This window comes from Hemibagrus wyckioides, linkage group LG17, assembly GCF_019097595.1.
Source record: "Hemibagrus wyckioides isolate EC202008001 linkage group LG17, SWU_Hwy_1.0, whole genome shotgun sequence".
Classification (NCBI taxonomy): Eukaryota; Metazoa; Chordata; class Actinopteri; order Siluriformes; family Bagridae; genus Hemibagrus; species Hemibagrus wyckioides.
The window spans coordinates 25,948,205-25,967,754 of NC_080726.1; the positions used below are offsets into that span (position 1 = coordinate 25,948,205).

A 19,550-nucleotide genomic window follows, 5' to 3' on the forward strand; every position below is an offset into this window, starting at 1 on the left:
GTAGAGCAACAATTCTTTTTTTCAGATCCTCAGAGAGTTGTTTGCCATGAGGTGCCATGTTGAACTTCCAGTGACCAGTATTAGAGAGTGTGAGAGCGATAACACCAAATTTAACACACCTGCTCCCCATTCACACCTGAGACCTTGTAACACTAACGAGTCACATGACACCGGGGAGGGGAAATGGCTAATTGGGCCCAATTTGGCCATTTCCACTTAGGGGTGTAGTCACTTTTGTTGCCAACGGTTTAGACATTAATGGCTGTGTGTTGAGTTATTTTGAGGGGACTGTTATACAGGCTGGACACTCACTACTGTACATTGGAACAGAGGGTCATTTCTTCAGTGTTGTCACATGAAAAGATATAATAAAATATTTACAAAAATGTCAGGGGTGTACTCACTTTTGTGAGGTAATGTATATATATTCTGTGTGTGTGTACATATAAAGATATATTCTGTGTGTGTATATAAATATATATTGTGTGTGTGTATATATCTCTATACGCACCATACTCAGCTGGACTGCTTCCAGGATAAAAGTTTGGAGAACCTGCGACCGGGTACTGCTGAGGAGAAACATACGAGGGGCGATACTGAAAGGAAAAAAAAGATAAGAATGGTTTGTTAGCACCAAAAAAAATTCTCGCTATATTTTTAGACTTTACATAAATAATCCCACCTACAGATAATAATCTCACCTTATAATCATCATCATCTCATTTAGTTTATTTAAGAGTTTTTATGATTTATCTTTGGAGAATATGCTTTAGCTAACTCCATGTTGTACTCTGAACAGTTTACAGTCGATGTAATCCCAATTAGGACTCACCTGGCCAGGAATGTAGTAGGCAGGCCCCTGTGAGTTAGGAAAACTGATTGGCTGTGTTGGGATCATCATCACCTGGGAGCCTGGTTGGAAGACATGAGGGGTGTGTGTTCCATGTGGTGGAGGGATGGGCCGAGGGGTGGAGCTTGCCTGTGCTCGGGCAGGGTTTGTGGGTAACGTGGGCCGAACAGTGTAGAACGGCTAAACAGAGGCAGATATTATTCCTTTTATAATTAATTTGCACAAGTAATTATCAAAAAAACAGATATGTTCTGCGTTTAAAGAACACTGACAATAACAATAACAGGCATGAGGCAGATGGAGCTTTACTTTTTATAGACAGGGTTTGTGTGTGTTTTCTAACACTAAGAATGATAAAAATATAATACTGCATAACAGAGAACAATGCAAAGAACGAATCTCTGAAGCACCTGGTTTAACAGATTTTTTAATACACATAATTTTTTAAATCACACCTAATTTTTTAACTGACTCATTAATGCATTTGATTCCTGAATTGATTCTTTAATGTTTACATCTTTAAGTGACTCTTTAACACACCCGATACATGAATATTTAATTGAGTCTTTAATGTGTCTGATTTTTAATTGATTCTTTTTTTACATCTGATTCTTAAATTGAATCTTTAATGTGCTTGATGTTTTAATGCACATGACTCTCCAATTCATTATCTGATGCAAATGGGTCTTTAATTGATTCCTTAATAAAACTTATTCTTAATTCATACCATAAAGCATTTGAATCTTTAACAGATTCATTACTGCTCATGATTCTCTAATTAATGCATCTAATTCATTAATTGCTTCCTCAATATATACAACACTATTTGATCCTTTAATGTACCCGATTCTTTAACAGATTTGTTCCTTTTCTTCCGATTATTTAATGCAATTTATTCCTTAAATAATTCCTTATTACACCTGATCATTTTATTGATTTGTTAATGCTACTAACACACGAATGATTCTTTAAAGCACCTGTGGTATTTGCAGTGACCTACCTGTCGGGTCGGGGCCGTAGGGTTCATTGGAGGAGGAGTGGGTGTGGCAAAAACCATAGATGGGGGTGGAGTGGGTGAGAAGTTAGGCTGGAGATGAAAAACAGGAAGTGGATTAAACTGCAGTATAGGCATATAGCACACAGTATGAGATTAATGTATTTACAACTGTGAAACTTTTGGCCAGATCTATATTAGATTCCTTCTGTCATAAAACATTAAATACAGGTATCCTCTTTACCTGGGGCAGGTTAGGGGAGGGCGCAGGGAGGGGGGAGGAGGATGGGGATCCTGGTACTTTATTCATTTCATCTGGATCCACGTCCAGGTCAAGCTCAGTCACCTACTGAGTAATTCTACAGAGAAAAAGAAATGAAACAAACATATTGAGCAAAACAGGTGTATATCTGAGACATCCAGCCATTTATTCCCATTTATTTATAGCAAAAGGACAATAAAGCTAACTAAACACAAATGGAAATAATAATAATAATAATAATGCCTTAAGGTTGTATCACTATTAATGCAATTACATGATGACAACTCAGTTTCATGAGATCAGATTCAGAAGTTATGTGGAGTACATCAGCGGGCATGTGAGGATCGTTTAATATCAAAATACACTTGGGAACCTCCCTTAGACACACACAGACAGAAAGATAAAGACAGACACACAGACAGACAGACACACAGACAGACAGACACACAGACAGACAGAAAGACAAAGACAGACACACAGACACAGACACACACACAGACAGAAAGATAAAGACAGACACACAGACAGACAGACACACAGACAGACAGACACACAGACAGACAGAAAGACAAAGACAGACACACAGACAGACAGACACACACACAGACAGAAAGATAAAGACAGACAGACACACACACACACACACACAGACAGACAGAAAGACAAAGACAGACACACAGACAGACAGACACACACACAGACAGAAAGATAAAGACAGACAGACACACACACACACACACACACAGACAGACAGACAGAGACACACACACACACAGACAGACAGAGAGAGACACACACACACACACACAGACAGACAGAGACACACACACACACACACACACAGACAGACAGACAGAGACACACACACACACAGACAGACAGAGACACACACACACACACACACACACACGACTCGAATCACACGTGGGGCTGCTTTTTTTTGCTCCAATGAGACCTTTGGATCCACAGATGAGACACCGGTGTGAAAGTTCATGTGTCAGTAATCAGTTTTAACAAACACTGTGTGTGTTTCTGTAATGCAATCAACTTCTACTGTTAAGTGTGTGGAAAATCATCATGATAAATGGTTAAGAGTGGGGTTTTGATGCAGAGGTAAAGGCCACTTTTCTTTTTTTTGCTCTACCTTTTCTTTTTTTATTATACAAAATATTTACAGACAATACAATAACAATTTTGATAACAATAATCCAGTAAAAAACTTAATTGTATTTAGTTTTTAATTAAACAAATTATAAACTACTTTGTTTTTTTTCATTAATCGACACAAACTTGACTGAAAAACAAAGACATTGAAAACCATTTGATTTCAAGTCAAGTAGAAGTGTATGGAAGCCCGTTTCCGACACTTAATAAAAAAGGTTTTTCCGACTTTTTCTCTCATGATTCTGACTTTTTATCTCAGAATTGCGTGATATAAACTCGCAACTCTGACTTTTTATCTCAGAATTGCGTGATATAAACTCGAAACTAGAATAGAATAGATACTATAGAAACAGAAATAGAAACAGAGCAGACAGTATAACAACATTTTAGAAAAGCAACAAAAATAAGGCAAGAATGAAAGACTGAAAAAAAGAAAGTAAAGACTCAGAGAGAACTACAAAACAACAAAAAAAAGACAGCCTGGTTTAGAGACAGAATGAAAGAGAAATCGTGCTGACCAGCTCAAAAAGAGAATTAAAGAGAAAAGGAATAAAGGAAGGCATGAGAGGACCACGTGACCAGCCTCACGCTCAGCTAAACCATGCGCAGATCGAATCAATTCTATTAAGAGAACCAGATCTTTTGAAATGAATCGATCTGATCTGATTCAACTTTTGTGGGATTGTTGTGTATAAATTTCTTTTTGCCATTTTGTGATTGTATAATCTAATTATGTTTAAATGAACCACACTTAGAACAGGTAACTTGGGTTGTTCAAGCAAAACAGAAATGCAAATTTATAACATTTAAGATTTATTGCTCAAATCCCCCATTTCAAATGACCATAACTGACCAAAGCTTCTTGATCAGGACAGACTGTACATGTACAGACTACACATAATGGAAGCACAATATAAACGAAGGCAAACATACACAACACAATTTTAGCAAACTGGTCAGTGTCAGATCAGATATGCATATGCAAATATATGTCTATATATGTCTATCTATCTATCTATCTATCTATCTATCTATCTATCTATCTATATAGATAGATAGATAGATAGATAGATAGATAGATAGATAGATAGATAGATAGATAGATAGATAGATAGATAGATAGAGATAGATAGATAGATAGATAGATAGAGATAGAGATAGATATATATATATATAGATAGATAGATAGATAGATAGATAGATAGATAGATATGTATATAATATAAATATATCTATATAGTATCAATAGCAGTAAATATAAATATGAAAAATAAAATTAAAAAAATAATATAATAAAAATATTAACAAAAAAAATAGTAGTATAATATATATGTATACAAATATAAAACAAAAATATAATACACTAATATAATACAGTACAATGGTTAACTTTGAAATGGTGTTGCAAAAGAATACAGTATGTACAGTGTGCATGTGTAGATAAACATATAAATATAAACATAGATGTCTATAGGCAAGTATAAATGTCTGGATTCACTATGTTGTGAATCCAGTGTTGTAGCTTGTCTCTGCGTCTGCATTTAAAAACACCACTACCTTCTGTTTGTGTCATCAACATTTTTTTGCCATTATCATATTTCTTACGTTTCTCCATCACCGTTACCATATATGAAGCTGCTCCAAGAGCATGCTGACCGTCAGCGCTCACACTGTCTCTCTCTTTAACTGTCCTATTGAGCCATGAACAAAAAAAATTGTTTTTGAAATAAGGAGAAGGAATTTCTAAATACCTTGTGATTATAATCAATACCAATTTAAAGTTATTGCTGAACAGTTATTCATTACACCAACATATAAGAAACCACAAAAAGTTCGATTCAATTGATCTTGTGAACCGGTTCACTCGACTCCTAAGAAGAACCGATTCAATAAACGATTCCCCGCTAGTCACAAAGCTACAGAATGAACAAACCACAAATCTGTGTTCTTAAAATTGAACATGTCAGTGTGTGTCATGCGGAAAACTGGCAATAACTACACAATTTTAGTCCTTAACCTATACTCCAGTATATTCCAACAGCCTCGTTTTAACTGCTTATTTTTTTATTAGCGAGCTAGCCCGGAATTATGGCCTGGAATCCGGGGTTAACGTTACACTTGTCGACGTGTCATCCTGACACAAGCCAAAAAGTGCAACAGACTAACGAAAATACACTGTGTTGGTATTGAAATATCATAGACAGAGAACCTTATTATGTAGCAATGTCAGTGGAAACAAACGATAAATAAAGCCATTTAGACAGGGGCTAACGGCTAACCATGATAACCAAGTTAGCTAGCTAGAAATAGGAGTAGATTAGCTTCGTCAGTTAGCTCCAGTTTCTACGTGAATAAAACACATTTAGACTTAAATATTAAAGATGACAACTGTAGAGTCGACAAAAACTGAGTCATATAGGCCCAAAACGTATTTGCTTTGAAATGTCAAACAAAATATTGCTCATTTAGGCCACATTCGAAACTTTAAGTTTATGCTAATCGACCAGGCTTAGCCACACAGCTCGCCTCGGCTACTAGTCTCTAAAGAATTATTTATGAGGATGATGAGCAGGACACGCGATAAAAACTCCACCAAAGCACAAAGTTGTATTTCTCTGATAATATCTACACAAGCACAAATCACAGGCAGGTATTAGAGAGCTAAATAAAGTGGCAGTATGTTAGAAATAGGTCAAAACGGTTTGGAATTGAATTAAAAGCTTTAATAAGAATAGTTATTTGTTCTCTGTCGGACTAGTCAGTCTTGTTTTCCCCTAAAATTAATATTGCTCCATGGATCAGATTTATTATCTACTTATAATCAGCTGTATTTCAAAGCCAAACAGATCTGAACTGCACGGAATAGTTATCTAAATAATAGAAATTATTGAAAAAGAACAAAACAAGCGTCTACATGTCCAATGAAACGCGTTTAAAGACTCAGTCATAAGACAGGTGACTCCAGTGTGCATCACATGTCATGATAATGATCCATCTCCCTGATTATTTAACTATTATTAGATTAATTCTCCTCGAAATGAGTCAGAAAATCCAGAAAACGGCCATTAAATCAAAATCATTATTATTCTTTACGGTATTTAACATGAACAGTTGAGGAGTGGTGATTATAGACTGGTAAACAGTAATAAATCAACTTGAGCTTGGATGTTGTTCACCAGATCCTGTGCTTTTATCCTGCAGTCAGAATGTTTATGTCTTGCGAAATAACCATCAGGCAACAAAACATCTCACACACACACACACACACACACACACACACACACGGTGAGTTTATGTACAGATAAGCGAACCCACAGCGTGTACTCCTAATAATAACAATTCATTTCTAGAAAATAAGTAACACGCAGACACGAATAATATCCAAACCGAACACAAGGTACAAATTATTACAATTATAATTACGTATATACATGATGATAATAATGATGATGATGATGATGATAAAAACAGATTGTAGAGAGGGCAGACTTACCTTTCTCCTTCAGTCCGTAGACCGGACAGACTGATTCCTCCTTCCGGAAGCCGGGACATACAACTTCCGGTTTAATCAGGCTAGGAATTCCGTGTCACATGACAAAAAGCAGGCACGGTGTCAAGATGCGATTTTTTTTATGGATGCATTAATCTCTTTAAAAAGCTTACAGCTTCATACAAAGTGTTAATTATATTACGTGTCATCATCAAAATACATAATATAAATACATCATAAAATACAAAATACATATTTATTTATTTAAAGAGGTTTTTAATTTGTTTACTGACTGATTGATTGTTGACTGAGTGTCATGGAGTTCAAAGAAAAATCGTAACCTGAAATTTTGCGTTTATGGATATGAAACTTAGCAATTATTACTGTTTCACACAGATAGATAGATAGATAGATAGATAGATAGATAGATAGATAGATAGATAGATAGATCCACAAACACAGGTAATAGATAAAATAAGATGGAATATAACAAAAAACACTAAAATACCCAAATTTAAGGGTACAAAAATATAACAAATAACAAAATATTACTATAAATACAGGGAAAGTTCATTCCACCACCTCGGTGCCAGAACAGAGAAGAGTCTATATGTAGACCTCCATCTGACCCTGTGAGATGGTGGGACCAGTCAGGCAGTGCTAGTGGATCTGAGGGAGCGAAGTGCAGTGTGAGAAGTAATAAGATCTTTGAGGTCAGATGGTGCTGGTCAATTCTTGGCTTTGTAGGCAAGGGTCAGGGTTCTGAATCTGATGCAGCTACAGGAAGCCAGTGGAGGAGCAGCAGTGGGGTGGTGTGGGAGAACTCAAGCTGGATAAAGACAAGTCACACAGCTGCATTTGGATCATTTGCAGAAGATGAATTACATCAGAATGGTTTACCTTTTACATAAATAAAATGAATGCATTACATACATACAATGAAAAGAATGGTTTACAGACACTGTAAACAGTTCCTATAGAAACTTGTATATAAAGACATATTGTAGCCAAGATTTTAGAACAAGGTAACAGAACAAATATTCCAGGGTTTTTTTTTGTTGTTGCTGCTGTTGTTTGTTTCATTTAGTAATTTTTTAAACGAGCGAGTTTGGCATGGAGTCTCCACTCTAATTCATCCCAAATGTGTTCTATGGGGTTGAGGTCAGGACTCTGTGCAGGCCAGTCAAGTTCCTCCACACCAAACTCACTCATCCATGTCTTTATGGACCTTGCTTTGGTCACTGGTGTGCAGTCATGTTGGAACAGGAAGGGGTCATCCCCAAACTGTTCCCACAAAGAGCATGAAATTGTCCAAAATGTCTTGGTATGAAGCTGAAGCATTAAGAGTTCCTTTCACTGGAACTAAGGGGCCGAGCCCAACCCCAGAATTCAATGATTTGAAGGGGTGTCCCAATACTGGCAATATAGTGTATCTTGGGGTCTTGACTTCTGAGTTTACCAGTTGAAATTCCAACATCTATGCAATAATCTAGGATACACTTTTTTTACTTATGTGTTTATTGCTAGTCTAAGGTTGAATCTTTCAGAGACTGGGAGTTGTTTGGAATGCAGCAGCAGTAACAAAATGGCCCTATCTGTGAACATAACCCCGCTAATCAAATGTGATATTTTGGGAATGAGTATTTAATTGCCCTATTTTGCAGAATCTGGTACCAAAGTGCATCTGATTGCTAGGATTGTTTTTAACCTCATATTTCTGCTAAAGCTTGCATGACAAATGGGTTTATGTACACAAGCAGCATTGTTCACACACTCGCCTCTGAACCTTATTTCCCTTAAAGAAATCGGAAATGAAGTCCCAGAGACAGCAAACACATCAGAGCCAAAATATCCCTGTTCAACAGGTTTCCAAACCAACATGCAGAATGTTTTTTGAAATTATGCACATTGACATTAAAACACTCAAAATGTTCCACTGTGCCTGCTGTCATGAGCCGTCTCTCCAACTGACTTTACCAAAAAAACTGATTAGAAAACTGATGCACCTTGCAGATATGGTTGCAGGCTGGAGGATCGGCTTTTAATTCTTAAATACAAACTATACTGGGGGAAACAGTTAGTGTTAATACTCTTTACGAACTAGAATAGTACACAAACGTGATTTGAGAGAGTTTAGTTTTAGTCAGTACTCAGTATTCACTGCTGCATGTTTTTGTTCATCACTACTGTTTGCTGCGGAGTTGTAGAATACATTTTAAAGCTGTTTTTTTTTTAAAGTCAAGTAAATTGTTTGTTTATGTAGTCTGGTGAATTCAAAATGAAATGTCCACAATTTACTGACCATATTCTTTTATTTATTTTTCACATCATAACAATAAAACAACAAAACCAACAAAATGCAGAAAGAAAGATAATGAACCAGAACTGATTTTAACCAGTAGAAATAATTAACCAGAGCTGAACAGGTTTATGATGTATTAAAAAAAAAAAACCTAACAAACAAGAAAGGAATAGAAAGAAACCTGTGCTGTTTTGATAAAGCCATCCATCGTGGATCAGAACATGGCGCAGTCGAGGTCCCGAATACAAGTGTGAGTGACGCTCTGTGCGTGTGTGTGTGCGTGTGTGTGTTTAGGCGTCGTAGTTGGGGTTTTTGCGCAGGATAACGAAGCCCTCGAGGATGGGCGTGACCGGGATGTACTCTTCTGTGGCCAGCTCAGCTCTCTCTCCATGCGCCAGCAGCACAGGCGTGGTGTGTGTCTGAAAACCAGTGATGGCTTTGGGCTTGCCTGCCTGTCCCACCACATCCACAGCCTAAAACAAAAAAGCACATACACAGAATAAAGGGATGTAAAACCGACTGTCAAACATTACACAGATCAGATCCCGAAAAGATGGCACACAATGGAATGCTGTAGCTTTTATGATGACGCATCCTAATCCTGCGTTCACCCTAAAAAGTGACAGGTGAGTGTTCATTTACATAAATGTGAATTTCCAACATAGTTCATTGACACGGAGCTGAGAATTCAGCCTTGGCGCAAGTCTGAATCGAGATTTTTCTCAAGTTTATGGTAACTTAGCCAAATCCAATAATGTTCAATATCGACTCCTCAGACCAATCCTACAGAGCATGTGGTGCGAGGATTCTACAGTTACTCTCTCACAACTTTAGCTCTGCAAAAATCAATATAAACTATAGTTTCATCTTTTCCTGTCATAAGACATTTTATTAAATGTGCATCATTAAATAACCTGTAACAAAACATAAAACTGGAGAGAAAGCAGCAGAGATCACTGGTTCCTCAGGAGGGTGTATGTAGCTAATATGTAGTCAGACATGTTAGAGAAATGAAAACAATAATACTGGACAGGCCATGCCCACAAGAGACAAATTACAAGTACAAAGTATGACACCGCCCCACCCCCAGGCACACACACACACACACACACACACACACACACCTGTCCCACACGGACGGATACAGGAAGAGGCCGGAGCTCCTCGTCGAATGTGACGAGCATACGGGGCTGCATCGCTGCTACAAGGCCGTACAGGACGTAATGGGACTTTCCCAAAATAACTGCAGAATAAAGGAAAAACAAATACAGTTGAAGCCAGATATTAACATACACTTCAGAAAAAAACACAAAAACTTTTTTTTCTTTACTGTGAAACATTAAATCAGAGTAAACTTTTTCTGTTTTAGTTCAATAAATATTAACATATTTTTGCATTTGTTAAATGTCAGAATCGAGCGAGGGAGAATTTTATGGAATTTTTTTTTTATTAATTTCATCAGTCAAAAATTTACATACACTTCCTTAGTATTTGGTAGAATTGCCCCGAAACTGTTTCACTTGGGCCAAAAGTTTCGGGTATCATTCCACAAGGTTTCTACAATAGTTTGCTGGAATTTTGGCCCACTCCTCTTGACAGAACTGGTGTAACTGGGTCAGGTTTGTAGGCCTTCTTGCTCACACTCGCCTTTTCAGTGCCACCTACAAATTTTCTATGGGTTTGAGATCAGGGCTTTGTGATCTCAATGGCCATTCCAATACCTTGACTTTGTAACTAATTTGGAGGTATGCTTGGGGTCATTGTCCATTTGGAAGACCCATTTGCACCCAAGCTTTAACTTCCTGGCTGATGTCTTCAGATGTTGCTTCAATATATCCACATAATTTTCTTTTCTCATGATGCCATCTATTTTGTGAAGTGCACCAGTCCCTTCTGCAGCAAAGCAGCCCCACAACATTATACTACCACCCCCATACTTCACAGTTGGGATGGTGTTCTGAGGCTTCAAAGCTTCGCCCTTTTTCCTCCAAATATACCGTTCATCATTATGGCCGAACAGTTCAATTTTTGTTTCGTCAGACCACAGGACATGTCTCCAGAAATTAAGATTTTTGTCCCCATGTGCAGTTGCAAACTGTAGTCTGGCTTTTTTAAGGTGGTTTTGAAGTAATGGCTTTCTCCTCCCAGAGTAACCTTTCAGCTCATGGTGGTACAGGACTCGTTTTACTGTGGATAATGACACTGTCTTACCAGTTTCAGTCAGCATCTTCACAAGGTCTTTTGCTGTTGTCCTGGGGTTGATTCGCACAATTCGCACCAAAAAACGTTCCTCTCTGGGACTCTGAATCCGTCTTCCTGAGCGGTATGATGGTTGTACATTCCCATGTTTTTTATACTTGCATATTATTGTCTGAGTGGATGAACGTGGTACCTTCAGGCATCTGGAAATTGCACCTAAGGATGAGGCACACTTGTGGAGGTCCACAATTCTTTTCCTGATGTCTTGGTTGATTTCTCTTGATTTTCCCATGATGTCAAAGAAAGAGGCTCTGTGTTTGAGGTGTACCTTTATATGCATCCACAGGTGTGCCACTAATTAACTCGAATGGAATCAATTAACCTATCAGAAGCTTCTTAAGCTCAGAATGGAATCATCTGGAGTTTTCTTTTTGTTTAAAGACACAATAAACTTGTATGTATGTATACTTCTGACTGTGATGAAAGTGATAAAAAAAAAAATACATTAAAATTCTCCCTCGCTCGATTCTGACATTTAACAAATGCAAAAAATGTTAATATTTATTGATCTAAAACAGAAAAAGTTTACTCTGATTTAATGTTTCACAGTAAAGAAAAAAAAGTTTGTGTTTTTTTCTGAAGTGTATGTAAATATCTGTTTTCAACTGTATTTATAAAGGCATAAACAAGTGTAGCAGTTTAATCAGTGTTCGATTAAGAATATTTATACAGATCAACCAAGCTGGAGTCTTACTGTTTTTCACATCCAGGAAGGACACTAGCACCGTGAGGAGTCCAGCCACTGCCACCTGACTCATGAGCTGCCTGTCGCTGTGGTACGGACACAACGTCAACGTCCCTTTACCCAGATGTGTCAGTCCCTGCATGTGTGCGCACACACACGAGCACACACACGCACACACACACACACACACACAAAATAATCAGTCAAACTGTACTGCAACAGTACAGTGACACTCTGAGGTTCCAGTGTTTTGTTTCTTTTACTAAATTAAGGCTAGAGAATAAAGTGAGGCTGTTGAGGTGATGGCTGTTTACATCTGCTGTAACAAACAATGTCAAGAAGTAACTTTATAATTGACTGTACATACTTTGGTGTAAAAAGAAGAAACTAGTCTGGGACATACTGTTATAAGAATTAATCACTGCAGTAACAGTAACTTCATCAGTATTTTACCTGAGCGAGTCGGACCATGAACAGGTTGTTGGGGTCCTTGGCGTGATACTGAGCCAGCTGACGGAGCATGGCTGCTAGACGAGCGTTGTTGGTACCTGAGGTTTAAAAACAAACAAACAGCACACACAGAGTCTGAGTTCATCCCTTTGGCACACCAAATTCTCAAATGAACAACCTGAATGACCTCACACTCAAATTTAGCAGTGTCTCACATGAACAGGATGTTTAAATATTTCTTATTGTTAATGGAGCATTGAAATACTGTATATTTAAACATGATATAATATAGGCTACAGGCGTGCACACACACACACGCGTTCCACTCACCACTGCCCACCATGCCCATGGCGAAGATGGAGTTGTGCGAGACCTCGGGGTCAGCGTCATGAGAGAACTTGCTGAGCGTGTCCAGGATGTTGAGTCTGGGATTGGACACTGAGATGAGTGCTAATGCTAAAGGCACCGCTCTGCGCAAGGTGGGCTCGCCATACCGCAGCTACAGACAGAAAGAAAAGAATTAACTTGGAGATTAAGTTAACAGAGGAAAATTAGGTAAGAAGATTTATTTGTTTCACCTCAGTGCAAGTGTAACAATATAATAAGGTTTAAAGGACTAACCAGGTGACCAAATGTGCGGAGTGCCATCTCTGATCCGATTTCCTCTCCCATGGCAATGAGTGCAATACCCAGCACGGCCACGCCCTAAACAATGAGCAGAGTGTAAAAAGATCAATAAGTATGAGAGTCGAAAAGATGAACAACTCGCACAAAATCTGCCATAGTAAATATCACAATGATTTACCATGAAGACTCTGTCTGTCTCACCCTCTCTCTCTCTCACACACACACACACACACCTGATGTGAGCCCATGTCTGCTGCGTTTTCTTTCTTCTCCTTATCTTTTTTGTCCTTCTTGTCCTTGTCATCATCTTTGTCCTTGGTATCATAGTGCTCACTACAAATGTGCAACAACTGCTGAACTTTCAGGACGTTCCCCGAACCTGGGTAAGCAAAGAAAGGCAACATAAGCAAAATGTTCTGGACTTTTCTCAAGCTGTGTACTTGCTATTATTTCTTTTGGGATGTTTTGGGGTCTAATCTAATCTGTATTGGCAGCAAATGTATTATGTGTGTTTAAACAACTTACCTGCATATGCACAGATATCCACGAGTGTGTTTGCGAAGCTGCGGAAAGGCTCTGGGACAACCTGTAATGCTGCCAGAGTGGTCTCGATCGCTTCGCCCTTTCCTGTCCACACACACACACACACACACACACACACACACACACCATCAAATATCTGTATCTATGGTTAGCTTTTGTCATATAGTATTTTTGTAATACATGCAGTAATTGTTTTTTTAATTGATTCTTGCTGCTTCTCCTCCTCAGTGTGGGTTTTAATAACTAATTCAAACAAAGACCAAAACAGCCTCCGCTTCCAGACTAATGCCAACCAAATTCGTGACACAAACAGGCCTCGTTCGTGGACATTAAGCTATTAAACTTTCATGAAAAACACAAAGGCAAAAGACCAAACTGGAGTGAACCAGAATGAATACATTTAGATACATAAACCAATACAAAAACATTAAATACATTTAAATTATTCAAGTAGCACATAAAATGATGTCTATAAATTATTTAACATTAAATATCTTTAAACATTTAGCACTGCCGCCATTTGCTCCCTGAGAGAGTGCTTCAAAATTTATGTGAAATGCTTTAAAGCCTCTTGTTTTTAAAAAGATTATCCTATAAATTCAACATCCCCATTCTGTGTACATGTGGTACAGTCCCATGAGTCCCAAACTTTTTACCTAGGTGGTTAAGTCCGAGGCCCAGGGGAAGCCAGCGCGCATATGTGTCCTTTAGCTCCTGCTCACTCTTCTCCATGATGGTCTGGAGGATGGTGGAGGTGACGTCACCATTACATGAGCCCACAGCAATCATACCGCATGCTAGAGCGGTCACACCTGCCACCTAAACACACACACACACACACACACACACACACACACACAGAACAACCATTACAAGTTGTATTAATGGAAGAAACCTCATATTGTACATTTGGTCTCTATATGATGATTATACCTCCATGCTAGACTTCGAGTCTCCCATGACGGGCAGGAGCAGCGACAAGACATCTTCTCTGTTAGATCCTGCATAGGCCAGGCCCAGCCTGAGTAAACAGAAGCGGTCAAAGCTTAATCTCTGCTATCAGACCACAGAATCTGGACATATGGTGAAACATCAAGGTTTATGCAAAATGGCTATACAATAAACATAAAAAATTTTGTTTTTCGAGTGCGTTACCCAAAGATGGCTCCTATCCTCATGACATTGCTGTTGTGTAGGACATAGTCAGAGAGGAGGGCAAGAGCAGGGTCACACTCGTTACGAACTCCAGAGTTGACGATACCGCATGCAAGCAAAGCCCCAGACTAAAGAGAGAACCAAACACAGTAAAGAAATAAGATCATAAATGCTTATGCTTTCTAAAATGGACACAATCATTTACTGAAAATGCATGCAGAAGACTTATTATGTGTCTTTTTTACCTTTATGTAGTCCTCTGAGGAATAGAGGTATTTGTCGATCTGAGTGAGACCACCGTCCACATCCCACAGCAGGATCATACCCAGAGATGCAGCAGCACTCAGCATTCCTACACACACACACACACTTATGAGTCTGGGCAATCCAATAACTAAATGATTCAAAACAATAATAATAAGTGAAATAAATAAATAAATAATTAAAATGCTGCACACACAAGCATCAAAATACAACATATATGCTTTAATTAAACAACAAAAAAATCATGGCAAACTTCAATTAAACTGGTGATCCATCTTTGAAAAAAAAAGAAGACATTTTCAGAATTCCACGGCCAAATGAGAACTTTGTGTACCATGTTATGTTACAATATCTAATACAATAACAATAGAAAATGTACTATTACCAATTTACATTCAATATACACAAACAATTTAAATTATAAAAACATATTACATTGCACTAAGCACATTGGAGGTGCTAAATGAGTGTGTGTGTGTGTGTGCATGTCTCACCATGGTCCTTGTTCTTGTACAGCCACTTGTTGCCATCCTCGGTGAGCAGTTTGTCCTGTCCAAATGCTGCATTAACGAAGCCGTTTACAAACGAGGAGGCGAGGTTCATGCGGGCAGAGTCCACCTGAGAGCCACTGCCACAGAATCCTGGGGGGGGGGGTGTAAAAATATACATAAATCAGTAATCTCTTCATCAGCTTTAAAGAGAGATTTCATTTTACAAAACGTTGAGCAGAGAATTCTGTTACTGAAATGACAGTACATGTTTTGTAAGGAAAATAAGAGATTTATTTTGTAAGAAGAACAGACAAGCAAAAACCCAAGGGTAAAAGATTATCTATAGAGAATTAAACAATGAATGAGAGAAAAAAAAAGAATACAAGAAAGAGAAAAAGGTCTTACTGTTGTTCTCCAGGTGGGTTTTGTAAATGTCATCTGGCACTTTGGGCTCCATGATGTCCAGCTGTGTAAAGATTACAGGGGGGAAAAAACCCAAAATTCCATAAGCATAAGCAAACAGGCGGAAAGAAAGATGAGAAAGCAGAAAATGAACACACACCTCACGTGCGAGGGCGAGGAAGTTGCTGTTGAGCTGCACGTTGGACATGATCTCTGTCAGGTCCTCGTAGTCCTCCACATCCTCGTTCAGCTCCAGGAACATGCCGTGTCGACCCAGCATGAACGCCATCTCCTTCTGAACAACACTGCACACACACAGGAGAAAGAAATCAGAGAGTTTTGAGGAAAATAAAACTTTTCTAAACTGAATAAAATGTGGGATGTGGAAGAGCTGGCAAAAGCTTAAACAAATTTAAAACGTCCAGATTGAGGATATACCCTTCATCCCAAATTTACACCTTTTGGGGTCAAACTAATATTACCAGGGCGGGTGAAAGTCCTAAAAGTCAGGATGAAATGTGTGTTTGTGTGTGTGTGTGTGTGTGCTCTTACATGTCTTTGCATGAAGTAAAGATGTTCTCCACCAGCTCAACATCATTGAGCATCAGTGCCAGCCTGAGGGCTTCTGGGTAACGGTTGAACTTGCGGAAAATGTTGAGTGCACACTTGAGCAGGGCCGAGTTCTCCGGCTCGGGAACATAGCTAACACAGCTGTTGGGATTGAAAATGTGGGTTTATGCTACAGAAGAAAGATATAGAGTATGTGTGTATTGGGGGGGCGGGGGTTGTTAGGAGAGAGAGACTCACCTGGTGAGGTAGAGGCAGACCTTGGCGTAGGCGTTCTCGTCGATGTACGTGTCGAGCATGTCAAGCCGCTCAATCTCCATCAGCAGGTCGCAGGCCTCGTGCTCGGCGTTGTGCGCCATGTTGTAAGGAACAATCTCCTTCACCAGCTTCAACAGGGTCTCCTGCTGCACCTTGTCTCCTTCCTCCAGCTCCTGCCACTCTTTAGCTACTTCACCTGCAAGGTGCCTATACACACAGAAAAACAATTACCATATCTGATGTGTTCACTTGCTTTATTTCCATGGTAACGTGGACGTGATGAGTACCTGACGTATTCGTGGCCCCAGGACGCGAGTTCCTCCTGTGAGCCGAGCAGGCGGTACTTCAGACACTCTCTCTCGCCGCTCATCGTCATGGCCAGGACAGACACCACATCCGCACAGAAATGCTAAGAGCACACACAGACATTTTCTATAACAGCAGATGTTAATGTGCTTGTTCTAATGACATCGTTTCTATAGTAACAGCTCATTCACAGGGATGGACTGGGAAAAAAAATCACTGCTTTTCTGTAAAGGAGACATTTATTTAACGTTAAAGAACTGTATCTCCAGTGTGAGTGCTCATAGCATCAGTGTGCTTGTATGTTCTCTCTCACACACACACACACACACACACACACACACACACACCTACTTGCTCACACACACACACACACTCTCTCTCTCTCTCTCACACACACCTTGTTCTCTCCAGGGGTCATGTCCTCATATATCTCTTTGAGTTTACTGTAGTGCGGCCTCAGGAACTTGAGCGGTTTGGGCACCGAGGTCATGGAGGTAGTGGAGGAACGGATCTGGCGACGCAGCTCCTCGAGTGCAGGCCGATGGAGAGACGCATCCTTCTCCTGAAACACAGAGCGAAGAGAAGAACAGGCATGAGAGCTTTCTTCTAGCTGACATTGTGCTCACCTTGTCACCTGATGCCAACACTAAAGATGTGATTATATTATACAAAAGTGTGAAGGGTTCAGTGAAAAATGTCTGTTAAAAAAATGAATATTAAAGATTTGATATGAATTGATTGATTCAAACAACTCATTCATGGAAAAACAAACATCAAGCTTCCTTAACAACTAAAAAAAGGTACTGGATGCATATATAAAATATTTTTATCAAATCAAAGCACTTTAAACCCCAATTCAACAAAATTAATATTCTGTTTTTCAGTACTTGTATTTCAAAAAGCTATCATCAAGCTCCTGATGTTCATCCACTTTTTTCTTCACATTTGGTGGATGATGTAAATGTGAACATATTTAGGCGAATAAAAATAACTAATGTATGTGCATTTATGAGATTACTGGTGTACATGGAAATAAACTGAAGGACTTAATGATTACTATTTTTCTTTAGAAAAGACAAAAACTCACACTCAGTCTCTCCACCATCAGTTCCAACTCCTCCTGCAGCTGCTTGTCCTCCTCTGACTGAAAAAGATCAGCAGAACACCTTATATTTGTCTTCTGTGAATCTAACAGTGTGCATTCTAACTAAAGGGCAGGAATAACACACTGCTGTAGTATTTATTTCTACTAAAACCATTGAACTGAACAGAACTTTATTCATTTCTTAATGAATAAAGGCGCTTAAAGGTGCTTAAGGCGGTTAACAAATTCTTTCTGGATTAAAACCTCGACTTTAAAACTAGCGACTCATGCAGGCTTGCGACAAAACCCGCCTCCCGCTGTAGGATTGGCTGATTTACTCAGCCCGTTATTACATGAACACTGCTGATTGGTCAGTCAGTACGAGCGCTCAGCCAATAGCAGAAGTGATAGTGAAGTTTATCGTAATACAGGTGGGGAAAAAACAACCCCAATGCTAGTCAGCTAGGTCGTGCTAATAAAGTGGGTTGTGATTTCACTTCAAACAAGCTAGGAATCATAGATGTTTTTCAATACAGATATGATAGTTCAAGCAATGAAAATGACTAATCGATGATTACTTAATCGAATTTTACCATGTGAAGGTAAAACAGACAAAGGACAGCTATCTTGCGAGTAAGGGACGCTAGTGTCTGGCATAAAACTCAAATGATTCCATATTCCACATAATCACCACCACTACTACAACATGAAATATTCTACAGCATGTGCAGTTCGTTTATGTGTGGAATACAGACTGATTTAGGATCAGGCTAAGATCAGGAATAACCCGCAGCGCTAACGCTAACGCTAACGCTATGCAGGCAGTGACTCAGGTAAATTAGCCCCGCTGTCCCAGTGTTCAAGCTCACCAGCTCCTGCTCCTCTTTCTTCTCTTTATCTTTCCCCGCGGGTTGTTTATCCTTCTCGTCCGTTTTTTCTGGTAGGGTTTTATCTTTGTTCTTTGACTCCTCCATGTTGCAAAAAAAAATATTACAGAAGATTTATCTGACAATCCCTAAAAAAAAAAACTAACGCAGCCGGGTGTTTCGACTTCGACTTCTTCTACCACAGCTGTGTCGGTCAATTGTCTTGAATTATGAACTCGCACTCCCTCTAACGGCCGCACTGGGGAATTAAACAACAAATCGAGTTACTACATTAAGCCTTCTCCGACTCAGTGCTGCCATCTATCGGTGACTGAGAAGTTTGAGAAGTTCAATGTACCTTCTGTTAAACTACAGTGATAATAAACAAACAAACAAATAAATAAATCATCAACAGAAAAGCGCATATTTACTGATTTTTGTTTTCGTCCACTTGTAACAACATTAACCTTTAAGCTCCTGCCTGATATACTGTATATGTCAGTTTATGTGCCATTCTGATATACAGTAGTC

General features: G+C 38.9%; 2 protein-coding genes across 3 annotated transcripts in view; both read right to left on the reverse strand.

Moving 5' to 3' along the window:
• wu:fb16f03 (eukaryotic translation initiation factor 4 gamma 1) overlaps positions 1 to 6,864 on the reverse strand; it is a 25,882-nt gene extending 19,018 nt beyond the window's left edge. For both annotated transcript variants that reach the window (XM_058413109.1, XM_058413108.1), the window contains exons 1-5: positions 6,764 to 6,864; positions 2,089 to 2,203; positions 1,851 to 1,937; positions 833 to 1,030; positions 512 to 596 (exon numbers count right to left, since the gene is read on the reverse strand). In XM_058413109.1, the coding sequence (XP_058269092.1) occupies positions 512 to 596; positions 833 to 1,030; positions 1,851 to 1,937; positions 2,089 to 2,154 (436 nt within the window). In that variant the 5' untranslated portion in view covers positions 2,155 to 2,203; positions 6,764 to 6,864. The remainder of the gene's footprint in view (positions 1 to 511; positions 597 to 832; positions 1,031 to 1,850; positions 1,938 to 2,088; positions 2,204 to 6,763) is intronic.
• A 2,189-nt stretch (positions 6,865 to 9,053) lies between these two features.
• On the reverse strand, positions 9,054 to 19,246 carry psmd2 (proteasome 26S subunit ubiquitin receptor, non-ATPase 2). Its single transcript, XM_058414113.1, has 21 exons — positions 19,023 to 19,246; positions 18,157 to 18,213; positions 17,467 to 17,631; positions 17,051 to 17,172; positions 16,746 to 16,970; positions 16,491 to 16,649; positions 16,099 to 16,243; positions 15,942 to 16,002; positions 15,540 to 15,686; positions 15,027 to 15,133; positions 14,782 to 14,909; positions 14,560 to 14,647; positions 14,283 to 14,445; positions 13,609 to 13,710; positions 13,317 to 13,462; positions 13,078 to 13,161; positions 12,787 to 12,955; positions 12,460 to 12,554; positions 12,016 to 12,142; positions 10,187 to 10,305; positions 9,054 to 9,535 (listed from the first exon to the last, which is right to left on the reverse strand). Exons 1-21 carry the CDS (start codon positions 19,125 to 19,127, stop codon positions 9,353 to 9,355), a joined length of 2,697 nt encoding a protein of 898 aa, XP_058270096.1. The 5' UTR covers positions 19,128 to 19,246; the 3' UTR covers positions 9,054 to 9,352.
• Positions 19,247 to 19,550: the final 304 nt, after the last annotated feature.

What these genes read in the sequence shown, in the direction of transcription:
- psmd2 (XM_058414113.1), bottom strand. Translation starts at nt 19,127, where the DNA reads ATGGAGGAGTCAAAGAACAAAGATAAAACCCTACCAGAAAAAACGGAC. An exon ending in ACTCGAAGTCTAGCATGGAG is followed by an intron (nt 14,446 to 14,559) that starts GTATAATCATCA and finishes GTGTGTGTTTAG; the next exon opens with GTGGCAGGTGTGACCGCTCT. An exon ending in GGATATCTGTGCATATGCAG is followed by an intron (nt 13,463 to 13,608) that starts GTAAGTTGTTTA and finishes TTGCTTACCCAG; the next exon opens with GTTCGGGGAACGTCCTGAAA.